Below are 22123 nucleotides of genomic sequence, written 5' to 3'. Positions count from 1 at the left end.
AAAATACCGAAAATATAAACTGAAACTGAGACAAACTATACAGACACGATAATTATTATTCACGGGTCATCGCGCCATTACCGCGATAAAATTTCGAAATCCAAAATCACCAAAAAATGACCCCATGTTGCACGAAAAGGTTAGGGCAAAAGTAAAATCGAAGTTAACGTAATAAAAGATAATATATTTCCCAAAAAAAAAATTATAATATAATAAACTTGCCTTCAGTATTTTTCTTATTTTCAGTGATTTTATTCAGACTGTTTTTGCGGTGTTTACCGTGTAATGCATAGTAACTTCGGTGCTACGGCGCAATGCATGCGGAGCCGTCGGCGCTCACTGTGCACTTTCGGTTGCGCTGAGGCACCGGGCATGCTGGGACAATGGCGCTCTTTAGAGAGGGTGATATATTCGTGTTTCACGCATTATTTTTGACATTTTTATTTATAATTACAACGTTTTAGATGTTATTATGATAAATGGAAACTCACACACTGGATCATCTGTGCAGAGTTTGTAGGGCATATATTTCTACAAAGAAAGCTAAATTATTATCGAATGATACTACAAGCTAAAAGCTACGGCACATTGAAATCAAGGATTTTGTCGAGATTTTAGACCTTATAAAACCGAGGCCTAAAATCTTGATAAAATTCTCTATTTCAATGTTCCGTAAAAGGCTACGGCACATTGAAATCGGGGATTTTATCGAGATTTTAGGCCTCGTAAACTTTTGCGTAAAAGCTACGGAACATTGAAATCAATTAAAATTCTCAATATGTCAATTTTATCGATTTTAGGTCTCAGAAAAGCGTTACGAGGCACAAAATCTTGATAAAATTCTCTATTTCAATGTTCCGTAAAAGCTACGGCACATTGAAATCAGGGATTATATCGAGATTTTAGGCCTCGTAAACTTTTGCGTAAAAGCTACGGAACATTGAAATCAATTAAAATTCTCAATATGTCAATTTTATTGAGATTTTAGGTCTCAGAAAAGCGTTACGAGGCACAAAATCTTGATAAAATTCTCTATTTCAATGTGCCGTAAAAGCTACGGCACATTGAAATCAGGGATTTTATCGAGATTTTAGGCCTCGTAAACTTTTGCGTAAAAGCTACGGAACATTGAAATCAATTAAAATTCTCAATATGTCAATTTTATCGAGATTTTAGGTCTCAGTAAAAGCGTTACGAGGCACAAAATCTTGATAAAATTCTCTATTTCAATGTTCCGTAAAAGCTACGCGACATTGAAATCAGGGATTTTATCGAGATTTTAGGCCTCGTAAACTTTTGCGTAAAAGCTACGGAACATTGAAATCAATTAAAATTCTCAATATGTCAATTTTATCGAGATTTTAGGTCTCAGAACGTTACGAGGCACAAAATCTTGATAAATTCTCTATTTCAATGTTCCGTAAAAGCTACGGCACATTGAAATCAGGGATTTTATCGAGATTTTAGGCCTCGTAAACTTTTGCGTAAAAGCTACGGAACATTGAAATCAATTAAAATTCTCAATATGTCAATTTTATCAAGATTTTAGGTCTCAGTAAAGCGTTACGAGGCACAAAATCTTGATAAAATTCTATATTTCAATGTTCCGTAAAAGCTACGGCACATTGAAATCAGGGATTTTATCGAGATTTTAGGCCTCGTAAACTTTTGCGTAAAAGCTACGGAACATTGAAATCAATTAAAATTCTCAATATGTCAATTTTATTGAGATTTTAGGTCTCGTCAAAGCGTTACGAGGCACAAAATCTTGATAAAATTCTCTATTTCAATGTTCCGTAAAAGCTACGGCACATTGAAATCAGGGATTTTATCGAGATTTTAGGCCTCGTAAACTTTTGCGTAAAAGCTACGGAACATTGAAATCAATTAAAATTCTCAATATGTCAATTTTATTGAGATTTTAGGTCTCAGAAAAGCGTTACGAGGCCCAAAATCTTGATAAAATTCTCTATTTCAATGTTCCGTAAAAGCTACGGCACATTGAAATCAGGGATTTTATCGAGATTTTAGGCCTCGTAAACTTTTGCGTAAAAGCTACGGAACATTGAAATCAATTAAAATTCTCAATATGTCAATTTTATTGAGATTTTAGGTCTCGTAAAACGTTACGAGGCACAAAATCTTGATAAAATTCTCTATTTCAATGTTCCGTAAAAGCTACGGCACATTGAAATCATGGATTTTATCGAGATTTTAGGCCTCGTAAACTTTTGCGTAAAAGCTACGGAACATTGAAATCAATTAAAATTCTCAATATGTCAATTTTATTGAGATTTTAGGTCTCAATAAAAAGCGTTACGAGGCACAAAATCTTGATAAAATTCTCTATTTCAATGTTCCGTAAAAGCTACGGCACATTAAAATCAGGGATTTTATCGAGATTTTAGGCCTCGTAAACTTTTAAGTAAAAGCTACGGAACATTGAAATCAATTTAAATTCTCAATATGTCAATTTTATCGAGATTTTAGGTCTCAGTAAAGCGTTCACGAGGCCCAAAATCTTGATAAAATTCTCTATTTCAATGTTCCGTAAAAGCTACGGCACATTGAAATCAGGGATTTTATCGAGAGTTAAGGCCTCGTAAACGGTTGCGGAAAAGCTACGGAACATTGAAATCAATTAAAATTCTCAATATGTCAATTTTATCGAGATTTTAGGTCTCAGTAAAAGCGTTACGAGGCCCAAAATCTTGATAAAATTCTCTATTTCAATGTTCCGTAAAAGCTACGGCACATTGAAATCAGGGATTTTATCGAGATTTTAGGCCTCGTCAAGCTAACTCGTTTGCGTAAAAAATAAAGAACATTGAAATCAATTAGAATTCTCAATGTCAATTTCATCGAGATTTTAGGCCTTGTAAAACTTTATGAGGCCCAAAACCTTGATAAAATTCTTTATTTCAATGTTCCGTAAAAGCTACGGCACATTGAAATCAGGGATTTTATCGAGATTTTAGGCCTCGTAAACTTTTGCGTAAAAGCTACGGAACATTGAAATCAATTAAAATTCTCAATATGTCAATTTTATCGAGATTTTAGGTCTCAGTAAAACTTTCTGAGGCCCAAAATCTTGATAAAATTCTCTATTTCAATGTTCCGTAAAAGCTACGGCACATTAAAATCAGGGATTTTATCGAGATTTTAGGCCTCGTAAACTTTTGAGTAAAAGCTGCGTAAAAGCTACAAAACATTGAAATCAGTTAAAATTCTCAATTTCAATTACCGGTATATCAAGATTTTAGTCCTTGTAAAGCTTTACGAGCCCTAAAATATTGATAAAATTCTCTGGAAAGGTATGGCACATTGAAATCAAGGATTTTATCGAGATTTCAGGCCTCGTAAACAGCTACGGAACATTGAAATCAATTAAAATTCTCAATTTCAATGTACCGTAAAAAGCTACTGCACATTTAAATCAATGGTTTTATCAATATTTTAGGCCTCGTAAAGCTTTGCGTTAAAGCTGCGAACATTGAAATCAATTTTCAATGATTGAAATTATTTTCAGTAAATAATTATGGAACATTGAAATCAAAGAATTGTATCGAGATTTTAGGTGTTGTTAAGCTTGCGTAAAAGCTACGGAACATTGAAATTAAGAATTTTCTCACAATGTTATACCTTGTAAAGCTTAACGAAGTCTAAAGTCTCAAAAAGATTCTTAATTTCAATTTTATCAAGATTTTAGGCCTAGTAAAGATTTACGAGGCCTAAAATTATGATAAAAGTTTTGATTCCAATGCTCCCTACAAGCTACGGAATATTGACATCAAGAGTTTTATCAAGATTTTAGGCCTTGTAAAGCTTTGCATAAAAGCTACGGAACATTAAAACCAAGAATTTAATCAAGATTGTAGACCTCGTGAAGCTTTACGGGGCCTACAATCTCAATAAAATTCGATTTCAATGTTCCGTAAAAGCCAAGGCACATTGAAATTAAGGATTTTATCAAGATTTTTGGCCTTGTAAAGTTTTGTATAAAAACTATGGAACATTGAAATTGATCAAGATCAAATTAATCAAGATTTAAAACCTTGTAAAGCTTTATAAGGCCTAAAATCGCAATAAAAGTCTCAATTTCCATTTTATCGAGATTTTAGGCCTAGTATATAGCAAAATTTTACGAAGCCTAAAATCTCGATAAAAAATCCATTTAATGATCCGCAAAAGCTACGGAACATTGACATCACAAGTTTTCTAAAGATTTTGGGCCTCGTAAAGCTTTCTGAGATATACATGCATATACTTTTTTTTCACCCTGATGTGGCAGTGACGTCAATGTGTTAAAGCAGCTGTTTCGCTCACTAATATGCGGTATCTTTAAGTGCGTGCTGAAGTTGTGTGCACCAGCCCTTTGAACAACCACTAGCGGTTTGAGGCTGCACACAAAGAAATGCGCACTGACGTCACTGCCACATCAGTGTGAAATTGGTATAGTGTTTATAAGTATTACAGCGTGTTATTTGTGTGGCTAATAATAATTGGTAAAAATTATTTGTATTGAATAGCAAAAATGCTTTGCCAGACTGCGTACAGGTATGCATGCCTTGCTATATCAATCCGTACTGTGAATATCTCAAAATAAGTAAATACCAATTATAAGCCAAGCAGAGTAAACATGGGGCAGGCTTTTAGACTGTTCAATATATTTATTATTAAGATTGTATCCTTCATATTAATTATAATCACTACATAATTTAAAATACAAAAACACAATATGCTTGTCTTCCAATTTTATATAAAATGAGTTTTAAAAATGCATTGTACATGTATTGCTTCACATTCATTTTTCAAGTATACCGGGGTATATCGTATATTGCATTATCTCTCCTGAAATGTTCTCAAATAAAATTGGTTTTGTTGTCTTCTCATCTATTCTTTCTTATGTTCCTGTAGCCGCTAAATGTATGGTTGTTAAATTTCGCAAAATAGTCCCCATAGCTGACGGTGTCAATACACACTATGCATAGGGCAGTATACAATGTATACTTGGTCACAACTGGGTGAGCGACATAAACTTGAACTGAAGGAAGAATGTCTAACTTGTTACTGAATTTTAAAAGTTGATAATATTTTTCCTTTGAAAATAGGAATATTTGAAAATTTTCAACATAATCCACTGTGCACAATTTTCTCCTACCGTATTCATTCCATTAACCACACAGGGTACTTGACAAAGTCATTTTGGGCGGGCCCTTATTTTTTACATTGTTTACATAATTACATGAATATGTAAAAAATAGCCCAGAATATGGACCTTGTGTGTAGAAAGCTCTGCATGTGTTGGATACACAAGTAGTTGCATGCATCATGCACATAATGATAAAGGATTATATACTTATATAGGGGCATGGGCTGTTAATGGAGCGAATATGGTACATGTATCTGTAGTTCATATTTGCAGCTATCGATGGTACATCCATGACTGTAATTGACTGTGCTTGCTGCTTGTATCATGTGTATTAAGAGTTAAGACCAAACAAGTCTCATATTGGTAACAGACCAGACCAGCGCCCAATGGTGTCAGGAATACAGAGATGTCGAGCCACACTCATGCTGAATCAATATCAACTTCTGGACACCTGCATCATGTGTAAATGAAAAGGATAAAAATGGAAATTAGTAAATTTCTTGTACATGTAAACCAATACTGTAAGAACCCAAACATATCTAACCAATGCAATATAAGTTTCATTAATGAATCTCTATTCCCCTAGCTATGGGTACCGACTGAAAATTGTCCCATGTACATTGTATAATGCACCTTCTCAATTTATTGTAACACTGCATTGTTCCCTGGGCTACAGGGACCTGGACAGGGTCAATTTTGAAAATTTACAAATCCACCGCTAGGCCCTGTCAACTTCTCATGAGAGCAGGACATCATCGAATGGCAAGTCCTAGACTAAATCCCGGACCGCAGTGAGTTTCCCAAGTGACTTACATGTAGTTGCTAAAATGCTACGCTCATTCGTGGTTGACTTACCAAAAAAATGTTAGTGTTTTATAATATGCAAAGTGATAATTTGTGTTCATCGTACTCTTTTAACATGCAAAATGCATTGAACTTTTTTTTTTTTTGGGGGGGGTAAATTTTTTTCTGGGGGGTAAGTCATCAGCCATGAATGATCCTGGCATTTAGCTCTAGATAGGGACACACTTATTCAATTTCAGGTACCCGATTACCCTCCCGAAAAATGTAAGGTGACCAAAAAAAAACCCTGCTCTACTGCGTAATTAGGCCTTGGTCGTGGTCTAAGGGTTGGTCTGTCAGGATTTTATATAATTTCTCACCCTAAAAAATCTGATGGGACCGTTGGGCCAGTAGAGCAGGTTTTTTTTTGTTGTCTAAAATTATTGTTTCAAAAAGATTGCAACACATTGCTAATTTTAACTTGCATTTACATACCGGTATCATAAACGTATTAATCATACTCCATCAATTTGCAGTAGGCCTCTTCTGGTATGGCGACTATAACTTTCCATTATTGGATGACACCTGAAAATAACAATAAGGCAAATGGAGCATATACCGTAAATAAAAGTGCAAAAAATGTACACTCTTTGTTGTTGTTACGCGTACGGTACCTCATCAACATCAATGCGGCTTTCAATTGTATGACTGGCTCTCTGGTACCCTGGCAACTAGTTTCCATCTCTGTAAATACAGGACATGATTGCTCAAAAAGTTAGTCTAGCCACGAATTTGCTAACTTAAAGGCTAGAGACCATTGCATTCAAAAATCTAGTTGAAATCACTGAGTGCATGCTGTAAATCATAAGAGTGCCCCTTTAATGGGTTTATGGGTAATTTGCTAGTACTACTTAATTTAAGCTAATTAAGTAATGATCACCATTTTCATGGGAATCTAATTTTGCTACAAGGGTAATCCAGGAATTCATGTTACAATTCAATGTAAATATGCCAAATTTGGGTATTTAATTTCACGAATTAAGGCCTGTAGCGAAATTAAATGGTTTTACAGTATTTAGAGGCACGGTAGCTCAGTGGTTACGGCCTTGGACTCATAATCTGAGAGCTTGCTTTACGTGCGTGGGTTCGAGTCCCGTCACGCTACCGTGTTGCGCCCTTGGGCAAGGCGCTTTGTCTCGCTTGCTTCACCCCACCCAGGTGCAATGGGAAGCTGTTAGGGGTAGTCACAGTCGTTGTACTGATGAACCCTGCGCCATTTGTAGGCAGCAAACGTGGTTCCGACATATTCTAATAACGGCGGAATAAATGTAAAGTGCTTTGAGGCTGTTTATGGCATAAAGCGCTATATAAATATATACATTTATTTATTTATTTTTTTTATTTTATTAGAATTACCAGGAAGTGTTGTGGCAGAGAAAACAAAATGTTGCCCTATAAAAAAATATAAAAAAACAAGGCAACAAGTGCAAATAGCCAAAAGGATTATTGAGCTAAATTATTTTGGGGTGCATGGGAGCTTGGTATGGCGGCTACAATTTTTTTTTTTTTTCGCCTAGGGTGGCATTTTTTTTTTTTTTCAATTTAAATACCGTATATTCTTTATCAGAGTTGGGTGGGGGATTTTTTTTCTTTTTTTTCTCAGCAGTGGTCAAATTTGTATAAGTTTGTCTCACTATACCATTTTTAACCGTGATATGGCTGCATGGAAAATGATATACCGGTTATAGGCTACAGAAAAAAAAATCTTGTTCTATGGGCGGATGGACCTTTCAAGTAAGGTCGTTCGGTCTGGCTTTTTTTTTGCAAAATGACCGGCACCAAAAATCAACAAAATCTGTAATATTTTGCAATTTGGGGAATTACAAAAAAAAAATGTTCCTGATATTTTCAAAATTTGGGTCTGCATTCATTTGTACAGAAAATTTGCAAATTTTGGAAAATCTGGGTCGGTCGCCCGTAGAACAGGCTTTTCTTTTTTTCGCCCAAGCGAATTTTTTTTTTTTTTCAAAACTCTCTCAATGCCCCAGCATATCAAATGGTGCACCCGTATGGTTAGACCCTCCCTCGGGTCCATGGAGAACGACTGGTAATGTAGATTACATAGCATTAAAAATCAACCCAATACATGGACCCTCCCAGTCTGTAAGCAATTTGACTTCCAGTTCCCACAAAATGCTGGGAGTTCACTTTTACGGATTTGGAGTCACGCAATCTTTCTATATACCACGTCCATGTTTTCACTACATTAACGTTTGTGTAGCGACTAAACAACGATATTGTATCCGACCAATCAACGCAGCTTGGCAGCGCGGGATATTTGAAAAGGCTTCCCTAGCTAAATAATGTGCAAACATTTGCAAACCGCACGCGATAATATACGCATAATATGGACAATAGGCCTAAGTCCGAGTCGAGTGGTTGCCTTTTATTATTATTGCGCGCACCATGGGTCTATCAGGCGCGTGCCACTTGAGCTCAATACCTCTCAGTTGTTGACAAGTGTCCCATCCGATCTTCGTCACATCCCGCGCATAGCTTTGTGCTACCATATTTGAATTGAAACTGGGGCGGGCTTTACGTAATTGACATCGGAATCACCGTGCTTCGTTGAACGAATATTTGGAAGTGAGATCTCTAACAGATTGGACCAGTCGAGGAATCAGCGCTCAATGGACTTTCGCGTTCACTTATAATACGAGTATATTTCTATATTGCTGCATAGACTGTAAAAAGAAATTTGCTGCATGGTTGACGGTGGTGGGTGTAATTAGTGGCGTCGATTTGTGGATGAAGAGGAATGGGTTTTTGTCATTGAAGAAAATAAGGGGGGGGGACTTTGGCATTTTTTTTCATAGGGCATTATGTAATTATTTATTGTTACATTATCCAGAGATGGAACCGAACCGAGACTGGGGGCCAGTCTACCGTATGGTAGATTTTGTAGCTATTTAGGGGTGGTGCAATAATAATGTGTACACCCGGGTGGTGAATTATAGGGGGACAAAGATTTTTGGCGGGCCAAAAGAGGCAGGGCGGGGGCAAGCATTATTTGGCAGGTCGAAGGGGGGGGTCAAGCGATTTTGGCAGGTCTAAAGGGGTGGGGGTGGGCAAGTGATTTTTAGCACAAATATTTTGGACACCGTTCCTATATTATTGTTATGAATACGTTAAAATATGCAAAATTTCCTGCTCGCTAAGCTCGCATTTATATGATAAGACAATTTTTTAAATTCAGATTCCCAAAAATCGTGCATGTGTAAAGGGGGGAGGTCAGGCTGTACAATAATTATGAGCCCTGGGGAGGATGAAATTGGGGGGAGAGGCAAGAAATTTTTTGCGAGCGAAAGGGGGGGCAATTTTGGCAAGCCGAGAGGGGGGGAGGGCAAGCAATTCTTGGCACGCATTCATGGGACACCTTTTTAATAAAATGCTCTAATTAATAAAAAAGGCTTGGGCTAAATATGCAAATTTTCCTGCTCACTGCATATATCTAGACCATTTAAGGTTTGCAATTTGGGATCCCAAAAATTTGGCATGTTCAAGGGGGGGGGGGGGGGGTAAAGATTTTTGGGGGGGGGGGCAAGCAATTTTTGGGGGGCGGAGAGGGGGGGCAAGCGATTTTGGCAAGCCGTTTGGAAATTTTACTCGGGGTGGCTCATTTTTTGTCACATCAAAAGGGAGACAAAGGTTTTTGGCACGTCAAAAGGGCCGGGGGGTAAAGATTTTTTGGCACGGCGGATAGGGGGGGCAATTTTTGGCAGACCAATGGAATTCACCACCCCGGTACACATAAGGGGCTGGCATTTTCTTGGAAGGGGGGGTCCCAAAAATACTGGGGGGTCATAGAATTTTCAGACCAAAAATAGGGGGTTTATAATTTTTTAACACCCAAAATAGGGGGGTTATAGAATTATTAAGGACTGGTGACTTAAAATATAACTCGCAGTCGAAATGTGCGCACAATATATGCAAAATTTTTACACGCTCCGCGCGCCTTCTTTACACTTACAATAAAAAGTTTACCGCTCCACACACTTTCTTCACTTTTAAGTTTTGACGCGCTCCGCGCCTTAGTTCCAGCCAATGAATAATTTTTCTTGAGTCTGTGTAGTTGGAAGGGGGGTCATACAATTTTTCGACCAGCGATAGGGGGTCGTAAAAAATTTGCCCGCGATAGGGGGTCATAAAAATTGACTCCGGTCACCGACATATTTGTGACCCCCCCTTCCGAAGAAAATGCCAGCCCCTTAAATAATTATTGCACCACCCCTCATTCAATTGCTTGAGCATGTACATGTAAGCTTACATTGTAAACGTTATTTTGACATGTTAAAACTTGACTTGAGCATGTTGAGAGAGCTGGCTGAAACTAAAGTTTTAAACTAAGATATACATGGAAGTGGAACTTACTTTTTATACTGTCTGTGTCATATCGTCTCCTTCATTTCTTGATATTCTCATAATATTACGTGTGCAAAAGCTGGTGATCAGAGAATTTGTGCATGTTTCATGGTTAATGAGACAATTGTGGATCTTTGAATTATTTCCACTCGTCGGCGGTACAGTTTGCGGCATCACTGCCATGACCATTGATGTCACTGATGTATTCTAGCATTTTATCCTTTAATTGTACAGCAAAATTGGACCGTAAAATCGAATGCATTTGTTAGTTTGATGTTCAAACTGGTCAGGCGACAAGAGCATGCTTCACGTGTACAGTATGTCTACTGCATACGATGCATGTCACAGGTGGTTTCGCGTTCACCGTCATGTATACAATGTACGCGCACCTGTTGTTTTCAAGGCCAGACATGACCGAGCCGGTATAAACAACAACATGGGCAGAACATGGGGAATCCTTTTACTAATACTACCAGGTGAAGTAATCAAATAAAGACTTCCTAAACAATAAGTCGGCTTTTATTCTACTATTAAAAGAAGCGTTTATTTTATTTAAAACGACCATACTTGGCGAAATATTATTACATCGCCTTTAGTGTTTTATTAATTTTTTATTGCTAAACATCAAATTAAACGTCAAATCTTGGCTGCTATAAATAAAGCGTCATTCATTGATTGTATTCCGGGTTGTATTGTCGCCCAATTAGCATGATTAGGTGGTTTACTGGTACACAAATTACGTTTCTACGCCCAATTCTCGTAAATACAGAATGAATCTAACCGATCTATAAAAAAAAACACCCAAAAAGTATAGCAATACGTCACCTTTGGGCGCTAATCAATACAAAGTGGAGTGTGGCAACAAGATGACGTAGTTAAAGAGGACGGTACCTCACGTGAGGCACATTTTATTTGAACTTCATGGCAATACACTGTTTTTCACGTTTTTGAAAGAAAAAAGTATATTTATCAAGTGAAATATTAATAAATAAATGATTATCTGGACTTTAAAAAATATAACAACTGATAACAGCATGTTTTAAAGCCTTCAAGTATATATGACACCACGGAATATGAGTCACATACATCGAACCGGCCACATTTTCTAAAAGTTTAAAAAAGAAAAAAAACGAGTCAAAATGCAGCAAAAACCTTCCAAATAAACTCAAATAACAATACAATTTTATTTCAAACCATCACAAACAGTATACAACTCATAGATTTGATTTTACAGTTCACTAAATGGACCTTGTCAACATTTACGCGAGAGGATTTATTACGTTTTGTTTACATTATGACACTGTGTGTATAGCGCCACCAACGGTGGAAACTCCCAGATAGCGATGAGCGCCGGCGATCTTTTTTCTGCAATCGAGATACCGTGTGCCATTCTTCTCTGAAACCAAGTGTAGTTAACACAATAGTTGGGACAGTAGTGCAAATCAAAGAGATAACATATTCTACGTTTTAAGTGTCCCTCCCTCAAGGGCTCAGTCACCCACTTTTGCACAGTATTTTTTATGGAATCTGATTTATTTATTTATTTATTACACTTTATCACTGGTATAAACAATAATTATAATATAACATCAAAATATATTGCACATGAATATTCAAAAGTACATACAAAAAAAGGAAGTATAGATAAAATTTTGCACCAGTGAAAGGCAAGGACTAACAGGTGCAAAGCACCTCTAGGACAGTCCCACCAAGGATCAAAACAATGAGGACACCCCCTCCCCCCTCCCAAAATATTTGAAAAAAACAACAAAAAACAAAACAAAAACAAAAACAAAAAAACCTACACAAGCCTACAACCAGAACACTGGCAGCATGTAACCCAAGAGCATGTGTTGTAAGGATCAAAACTCTCCTCTAGTTTGTTCTTGTACCACTCAGAGAGCTGGCTCTTAAAAGAGGACATGTTGACAGTGGATCTAATTGATTGGAAGTTGATTCCACAGGGGAACGATACGGTTGAAAAACGATGCCCTGTGAGATTCGGTTTTGCATCGTTTGGGAATCAACAATAGGGGTCAGCAGATGATCTGGTGGTGGGGCGGTCCTTGAGGGTGGAGTTAAAAACAACAAAATGGTTAAGATTAAGGTCATAAAGTTCCATTTTGCATCTAAAAAAGAATGTGAGATCAAGGATTTCACGTCTAAAAGACAAAGGAAGGAGGTTTAATTTTGTGGAGGTTGTCTACCTTTTGTCTCTTCATCAAAAAAAACCCATTGATAAGCATAATGACATCAATGGGAATGAGTCACATGTCGGCAATTTTCAATTAGAAGTTTTTTACATCATTTTCTTGCCGTGTACAAATGCTACATTTTGATGAAAACCCCATCAGAATCGGACATCTGCTTACCGATTTATGAACAATTTATCAATGGCTGAAAACAATTAGAATTTGAACATTGTTTGTGCCAATATATCAAAAGCAATATTAGCGACATCTGACTCATTTTCCTTGATCATGTGCTTGTAGATAGAATTCTACAGTAGAGTGCAAATAATTGAATATCTGAGTGGAAGAAGGGCCCAACTCCAATTTTTAACAAAAATGAGTTAGACCCAGCATGTTATTGCCAGCAGACTGTTCTTCCTTGTGTGTGAAAGATGAGCCAAAATCCACTCTCTAAATAGTCTTCCACATACACGTAATCATGGTTTTCATGGAAGAAAGGCCCAACTCCATGGAGTTGGGCCCTTCTTCCACAAATATTGGGTTAAAGAGGAATTTTTGTTCCTCGATGAAATCTGCTTTTCACTACAATAAACTTTCTTGCTAACATATTACATGCTTCTACTTGTGCAATTAATGGATAATTTAACAAATGTCTGTAGCTATTTATAACACATCTGCTTACGGAACTACCGCTTGCAGTATATTAGTGGAAGAAGGGCCCAACTCCAGCTCGTATTTTAAAGACATGTACGGTTGCCATGGAAACATCATATATGATTTTGAATGTATGTAATAATGCATGGCCATGTATTAAAGGTTCCCTGAAGATGAAAACATTCTGTCTATAAAACTTTTCCAAATATTATTTTTTTTCTTAATATCTCAAAAACAGTTTTGATGGAGTTGGGCCCTTCTTCCAATCAGGTATTCAATTATGTTCTTCTTTTCATTTGTATATAGGTGTGGCCAGGGACTACAGTATTCCCAGACTTTTTTGATGATACAACCATTGATTGGTGGAAAGAGAGTGCTGGTGCTTATCATAAAGATATCCCATTTGATGGCATGTGGATTGTAAGTGGCTTTATCAGGAGTATTTTTTTAATAGCAAAATTGTTCATTTTCATGACCATATTTAGAATCAGCATGCGAAATACATTAAAATGAGTACAAACAAGCCTAGTATTGGCTCAGTGGTTTTTGAGCCTAACTCAAAATATCTAAAATATATACCAATGGTTCCCTTAGCTGGTCCGAAGGCTTCTTAGTCTGAAGGTTCACTAGATCAAACACATAATTTACCATTCGCTAGTCGGAATTCTGAAAAAGGTTCGCTAGTCCGAATATCGGGTTCGCTAGTCCAAATATCGGGTTCTCTAGTCCGAGGGTTTGCCAGTCCGAATCATAAATAAGGTTCTCTAGTCTGAATATAGAATAAGGCTTGCTAACCCTAACCCTTATTCTATATTCGGACTAAATAACCTATTACAGAGGTGTAAGTCTTCCAGAAATTCCCTGAATTCGGAAATGTGGCCAAAATAAAAAAAAAATCTGAAATTAAAAAAAAAAAAAAATTTAATTTTAATTTTTTTTTACATTTCGAGGATTGTAAGATGATAATTAGTCATGTTTTTCAGGGAGTGGATCGTTACCTCGATTACACCTCTGCTATTAGCAAATTTAATTTGGTTTTCGGACTAGCGACCCTAGAAAACCTTGGGACTAGCAACCCTTCGGACTAGAGAGAAGTCATGCATTAAACTATACTATGATCAGCTCTTAATAGGCGGAAATTATTCGGTTTTTGTTACTGCGCGAGTCAATAAAGTTCCACTTACGCACGCGTAAATTCACAAAAGCACGCGTCTTCACGCAAAAAAGCATAAGCGCAGTTCAGCGTAACTGCTGCGCCCAGCTGTGTGTACGCCTGCGTTCTATATCAATCCACGATGTTATGAGTCCCCGCCTATTAAGAGCTGATCAGAGTATATGTGGATCATTTTCATTACAGGATATGAATGAGCCATCCAATGTGTGGGCTAATGGTTCTGTGGATGATGGGTGCCCCAATGAAGAGCCTTATGATAAACTACCTTACATGCCAGGTATGTGTGTTTATAGCAATCCATATACATTACCAGGGGCAATGTGTGGGCTAATGGATCTGTGGATGGTGGGTGCCCCAATGAAGAGCCTTATGATAAACTACCTTACATGCCAGGTATGTGTGTTTATAGCAATCCATATACATTACCAGGGGCAATGTGTGGGCTAATGGTTCTGTGGATGATGGGTGCCCCAATGAAGAGCCTTATGATAAACTACCTTACATGCCAGGTATGTGTGTTTATAGCAATCCATATACATTACCAGGGGCAATGTGTGGGATAATGGTTCTGTGGATGATGGGTGCCCCAATGAAGAGCCTTATGATAAACTACCTTACATGCCAGGTATGTGTGTTTATAGCAATCCATATACATTACCAGGGGCAATGTGTGGGATAATGGATCTGTGGATGATGGGTGCCCCAATGAAGAGCCTTATGATAAACTGCCTTACATGCCAGGTATGTGTGTATATAGCAATCCATATACATTACCAGGGGCAATGTGTGGGATAATGGATCTGTGGATGATGGGTGCCCCAATGAAGAGCCTTATGATGAACTACCTTACATGCCAGGTATGTGTGTATATAGCAATCCATATACATTACCAGGGGCAATGTGTGGGCTAATGGATCTGTGGATGATGGGTGCCCAATGAAGAGCCTTATGATAAACTACCTTACATGCCAGGTACGTGTGTTTATAGCAATCCATATACATTACCAGGGGCAATGTGTGGGATAATGGATCTGTGGATGATGGGTGCCCCAATGAAGAGCCTTATGATAAACTACCTTACATACCAGGTATGTGTGTTTATATAACAATCCATATACATTACCAGGGGCAATGTGTGGGATAATGGTTCTGTGGATGATGGGTGCCCCAATGAAGAGCCTTATGATAAACTACCTTACATGCCAGGTACGTGTGTTTATAGCAATCCATATACATTACCAGGGGCAATGTGTGGGATAATGGATCTGTGGATGATGGGTGCCCCAATGAAGAGCCTTATGATAAACTACCTTACATGCCAGGTATGTGTGTTTATAGCAATCCATATACATTACCAGGGGCAATGTGTGGGATAATGGTTCTGTGGATGATGGGTGCCCCAATGAAGAGCCTTATGATAAACTACCTTACATGCCAGGTATATGTGTTTATAGCAATCCATATACATTACCAGGGGCAATGTGTGGGCTAATGGTTCTGTGGATGATGGGTGCCCCAATGAAGAGCCTTATGATAAACTACCTTACATGCCAGGTATGTGTGTTTATAGCAATCCATATACATTACCAGGGGCAATGTGTGGGATAATGGTTCTGTGGATGATGGGTGCCCCAATGAAGAGCCTTATGATAAACTACCTTACATGCCAGGTATGTGTGTTTATAGCAATCCATATACATTACCAGGGGCAATGTGTGGGCTAATGGATCTGTGGATGATGGGTGCCCCAATGAAGAGCCTTATGATAAACTACCTTACATGCCAGGTACGTGTGTTTATAGCAATCCATATACATTACCAGGGGCAATGTGTGGGATAATGGATCTGTGGATGATGGGTGCCCCAATGAAGAGCCTTATGATGAACTACCTTACATGCCAGGTATGTGTGTTTATAGCAATCCTACATTACCAGGGGCAATGTGTGGGCTAATGGATCTGTGGATGATGGGTGCCCCAATGAAGAGCCTTATGATAAACTACCTTACATGCCAGGTGCGTGTGTTTATAGCAATCCATATACATTACCAGGGGCAATGTGTGGGATAATGGATCTGTTGATGATGGGTGCCCCAATGAAGAGCCTTATGATAAACTACCTTACATGCCAGGTATGTGTGTTTATAGCAATCCTACATTACCAGGGGCAATGTGTGGGATAATGGATCTGTGGATGATGGGTGCCCCAATGAAGAGCCTTATGATAAACTACCTTACATGCCAGGTATGTGTGTTTATAGCAATCCTACATTACCAGGGGCAATGTGTGGGCTAATGGATCTGTGGATGATGGGTGCCCCAATGAAGAGCCTTATGATAAACTACCTTACATGCCAGGTGCGTGTGTTTATAGCAATCCATATACATTACCAGGGGCAATGTGTGGGATAATGGATCTGTTGATGATGGGTGCCCCAATGAAGAGCCTTATGATAAACTACCTTACATGCCAGGTATGTGTGTTTATAGCAATCCATATACATTACCAGGGGCAATGTGTGGGCTAATGGATCTGTGGATGATGGGTGCCCAATGAAGAGCCTTATGATAAACTACCTTACATGCCAGGCGTGTGTTTATAGCAATCCATATACATTACCAGGGGCAATGTGTGGGATAATGGATCTGTGGATGATGGGTGCCCCAATGAAGAGCCTTATGATAAACTACCTTACATACCAGGTATGTGTGTTTATATAACAATCCATATACATTACCAGGGGCAATGTGTGGGATAATGGTTCTGTGGATGACGGGTGCCCCAATGAAGAGCCTTATGATAAACTACCTTACATGCCAGGTACGTGTGTGTTTATAGCAATCCATATACATTACCAGGGGCAATGTGTGGGATAATGGATCTGTGGATGATGGGTGCCCCAATGAAGAGCCTTATGATAAACTACCTTACATGCCAGGTATGTGTGTTTATAGCAATCCATATACATTATCAGGGGCAATGTGTGGGATAATGGTTCTGTGGATGATGGGTGCCCCAATGAAGAGCCTTATGATAAACTACCTTACATGCCAGGTATGTGTGTATATAGCAATCCATATACATTACCAGGGGCAATGTGTGGGCTAATGGTTCTGTGGATGATGGGTGCCCCAATGAAGAGCCTTATGATAAACTACCTTACATGCCAGGTATGTGTGTTTATAGCAATCCATATACATTACCAGGGGCAATGTGTGGGATAATGGTTCTGTGGATGATGGGTGCCCCAATGAAGAGCCTTATGATAAACTACCTTACATGCCAGGTATGTGTGTTTATAGCAATCCATATACATTACCAGGGGCAATGTGTGGGCTAATGGATCTGTGGATGATGGGTGCCCCAATGAAGAGCCTTATGATAAACTACCTTACATGCCAGGTACGTGTGTTTATAGCAATCCATATACATTACCAGGGGCAATGTGTGGGATAATGGATCTGTGGATGATGGGTGCCCCAATGAAGAGCCTTATGATAAACTACCTTACATGCCAGGTATGTGTGTTTATATAACAATCCATATACATTACCAGGGGCAATGTGTGGGATAATGGTTCTGTGGATGATGGGTGCCCCAATGAAGAGCCTTATGATAAACTACCTTACATGCCAGGTATGTGTGGTTATAGCAATCCATATACATTACCAGGGGCAATGTGTGGGATAATGGATCTGTGGATGATGGGTGCCCCAATGAAGAGCCTTATGATGAACTACCTTACATGCCAGGTATGTGTGTTTATAGCAATCCATATACATTACCAGGGGCAATGTGTGGGATAATGGTTCTGTGGATGATGGGTGCCCCAATGAAGAGCCTTATGATAAACTACCTTATATGCCAGGTATATGTGTTTATAGCAATCCATATACATTACCAGGGGCAATGTGTGGGCTAATGGTTCTGTGGATGATGGGTGCCCCAATGAAGAGCCTTATGATAAACTACCTTACATGCCAGGTATGTGTGTTTATAGCAATCCATATACATTACCAGGGGCAATGTGTGGGATAATGGTTCTGTGGATGATGGGTGCCCCAATGAAGAGCCTTATGATAAACTACCTTACATGCCAGGTATGTGTGTTTATAGCAATCCATATACATTACCAGGGGCAATGTGTGGGATAATGGTTCTGTGGATGATGGGTGCCCCAATGAAGAGCCATATGATAAACTACCTTACATGCCAGGTATGTGTGTTTATAGCAATCCATATACATTACCAGGGGCAATGTGTGGGCTAAAGGTTCTGTGGATGATGGGTGCCCCAATGAAGAGCCTTATGATAAACTACCTTACATGCCAGGTATGTGTGTTTATAGCAATCCATATACATTACCAGGGGCAATGTGTGGGCTAATGGTTCTGTGGATGATGGGTGCCCCAATGAAGAGCCGTATGATAAACTACCTTACATGCCAGGTATGTGTGTTTATAGCAATCCATATATATACATTACCAGGGGCAATGTGTGGGCTAATGGATCTGTGGATGATGGGTGCCCCAATGAAGAGCCTTATGATAAACTACCTTACATGCCAGGTATGTGTGTTTATAGCAATCCATATACATTTATACCAGGGGCAATGTGTGGGCTAATGGTTCTGTGGATGATAGGTGCCCCAATGAAGAGCCTTATGATAAACTACCTTACATGCCAGGTATGTGTGTTTATAGCTATCCATATACATTACCAGGGGCAATGTGTGGGATAATGGATCTGTGGATGATGGGTGCCCCAATGAAGAGCCTTATGATAAACTACCTTACATGCCAGGTATGTGTGTTTATAGCAATCCATATACATTACCAGGGGCAATGTGTGGGATAATGGTTCTGTGGATGATGGGTGCCCCAATGAAGAGCCTTATGATAAACTGCCTTACATGCCAGGTATGTGTGTATATAGCAATCCATATACATTACTAGGGGGGGGGGTGTCGTTGGAACTGAACGAGATGCTGAATTGTGGGGGGGGGGGGTGTCTTGGGAACTGATTTGTAAAAATAATTTATGGTCTTGAGAACTGATTTTTTACAATAATATTGTTTGGGTCTTGGAAGCAGAATTTTGCTCATATCTGTTCAGTCTGTTATTGCTTGGGAACTGATATTTTGAGTATTTTCTTTTGAACTGGATGAAGGGGATGCATCAAGTACTAAAGTTACCAGGAAAGAATTCAGAAGTTAACTATTTTTTTATGCTACATGTTTCATGCAAACTTAACTGCTTACTGCTTTTCTCCATTTTGAACTCAATAAAACCTTTAATTAAAAAAAATCTTATCTTTCAGGTGTATATGGCAACTCATTGATTCAGACATCATTTTGTCTCTCAGCTAATCATCACAATCATGGCAAACATTTTAATCTTCATAGCCTGTATGGTTTAGCAATGACTAGAGCATCCAACCAGTAAGTTTACCTTGTAATAATTTTTGTTTATTTCAAAACAATTTTGCATCATACTGTATTTCGTCAAATAGTCGCCCCCTCAAATAAACGCCCCCCCTCAAATAAACGCCCCCACCACTTTTTTCAACCAAGATGTTTCAAAAATGCCGATATTTCCATGCCATCTTATGTAGTAAGCTTACCAAGTTCCCCACATGGTCAATAATAAGCGTCAATAATTGGCGAAAATCTGGATTGGAAACCGGAAGTGAGCCAGAAGTCAGTGTTTCTAGTTCATATTTCATCATTTTAGCGTTTTTTATCGTTCTAAAATTGACCTTGAATAAACGCCCCCCCCCCCCCCTGGGGGCGTTTATTTGGCGAAATACGGTATATGCATCATTACTTAAATCAAATAAGTACTTTGAAAATATAGGGTCCACAACTTGAAAGTTTCCCCTAATACTTTTTAAAATAAGTCGAAAAATGTTTCATGAAATGTAAAAATGTACACAGGTATGTGTTATACATATAGCCCTATTTGTTTTACACATGTGGACCAATTTATAGCATCACACATCATTGTGTTCGATCACAATGGTTAATTATGTAAGAAAAGAGGCCGTTTTAAAAGTTAAATAAATGTTGTTTGATTTAACGTGCGCTTCAGCTAGGCATGGCCTAATTATCAGCACACTTCAACAATTATTCCGCTGCCATTAGGATATATCAGAATTATTTCCGCTTCACCAAGTCCGCAACTGATGCGCAGGTACTCTCAGCGACTTAGATTGTGATTACCCCCAGCAGCTCCCCATTTTACACCTGTGTGGAGTGAAGCAATTGGGAATTAAGCTATCTTGCTCAAAGACGCAACACACTGGCCGTGGTGGGGCTCGAACCCGCAACCTTCCGATCATGAAGCTCGCGCCCTAACCATTGGGCCACCGTGCTTCCTGAGTCCATAGCAGTTGGGTTTTTTTAACAAACACATGAATAGACCAGGCCAACTGTATTGTTTGAGAGCTGACTCCTATGGACACAGACTCAGATGCAACTTTTAACACTGTTTAAAATGGTCTCTTTTTTTAACATAATGAACCATTTTGACTGACGCTATAATTTGGTCCATATGTGTAAAACAAATAAGGCTACCCATACCTTTTTTAAGGTAGGGACTGAGTCCCGAATTCGAGTCCCGCCCTTTTTTTTTTTTTTAAAGTTATTTATTTTTTCGGCTTTGTAGTGTCCCTGGACCTAGTTCTATATGCTAGGATCATTCATGGTTGACTTATAAAAAAAAAAAAAAAAATTGCATGATGTTGTGTTTTTAATATGAAAATTGATATTTTGTATTCATGTCATACTCTATTAATGATATCAAAATGCATTCAATTTGAATGCATTTTGATATCATTAATAGAGTATGACATGAATACAAAATATCAATTTTCATATTAAAAACATCATGTAATTTTTTTTTATTTATTTTTTTTATAAGTCAACCATGAATGATCCTAGCATATAGAACTAGGTCCAGGGACACTACAAAGCCGAAAAAAATAAATAACTTTTTTGTATTTGGTACCGGTACCCGCCGAAAAATAAACGGGTACCAGGCACGAAATTACCCGAAAATCCCAACCCTAACCTTTTTACACATTTGCATTTCATCAAATATATATGAACCTATCCAATATCACACTGAAATCTTAATGTAATTCTTCCTAAAAAAAGGACATAATTAACACCTCTGCTGAAAATTGGGTAACTTTTGAATATTTGGTGACTTTTCAACATCGGCTCCTGCCACTAAATACTGTAGTTTCCTGCCCCCATAGAAACCAATGGTTATGAGAAAAATTGGGTGACTTTTCGATTATTTGACACACGATTCGGGCTGAAATTATTTTGGCAATCCTGACCACAGTGATCTACAAATTCCGGTAAAGTGTGCCTCCTGTAAAAGTCTAGGTTTTTTTAAATAAATGCTTCATTTATATCTCATCACATGCAGTGCATTGAAGGCTATTCGTGAAAACCAGCGTCCATTTGTCATCACGAGATCGTCGTTCCCAAGTAACGGTGTGTATGGTGGCAAATGGTTAGGTGATAACTACAGTACATGGCCTGATATGTACTTCTCTATACCAGGTAAAATACTGTTTTTTCTTCCTTTGTTTGTTTGTCTATGAATCTGCAATTCTTTATTATATACTGCGCCAAATAAGTATCCTTACACTTGGAAAAATAATCACAATTTCAAAACTGAACCATATTGGGGTAAATTTCTATTTTTAATAGATGCGCTAGGTGTCATAATGTAC

General features: G+C 38.3%; 1 protein-coding gene and 1 long non-coding RNA gene across 2 annotated transcripts in view; one reads left to right on the top strand and one right to left on the bottom strand.

Annotated features, from left to right (window-relative positions):
- Positions 1-22123, top strand: part of LOC140164929 (lysosomal alpha-glucosidase-like) — a 52994-nt gene that overhangs the window by 18731 nt on the left and 12140 nt on the right. Inside the window, exons 9-12 of the mRNA XM_072188327.1 lie at positions 13510-13623; positions 14561-14654; positions 19697-19817; positions 21814-21950. Of these exons, the coding sequence (XP_072044428.1) occupies positions 13510-13623; positions 14561-14654; positions 19697-19817; positions 21814-21950 (466 nt within the window). The remainder of the gene's footprint in view (positions 1-13509; positions 13624-14560; positions 14655-19696; positions 19818-21813; positions 21951-22123) is intronic.
- On the bottom strand, positions 4992-10466 carry LOC140164931 (uncharacterized). The gene is made up of 3 exons (XR_011860607.1): positions 10367-10466; positions 6431-6520; positions 4992-5603 (listed from the first exon to the last, which is right to left on the bottom strand). It is a non-coding gene; the product is annotated as an uncharacterized lncRNA (long non-coding RNA).

This window comes from Amphiura filiformis, chromosome 11 (genome assembly GCF_039555335.1).
Source record: "Amphiura filiformis chromosome 11, Afil_fr2py, whole genome shotgun sequence".
In the NCBI taxonomy this organism is placed as follows: domain Eukaryota; kingdom Metazoa; phylum Echinodermata; class Ophiuroidea; order Amphilepidida; family Amphiuridae; genus Amphiura; species Amphiura filiformis.
Note: the sequence above shows the minus strand (reverse complement) of the source record. Positions and strands in the feature narration are given on the sequence as shown.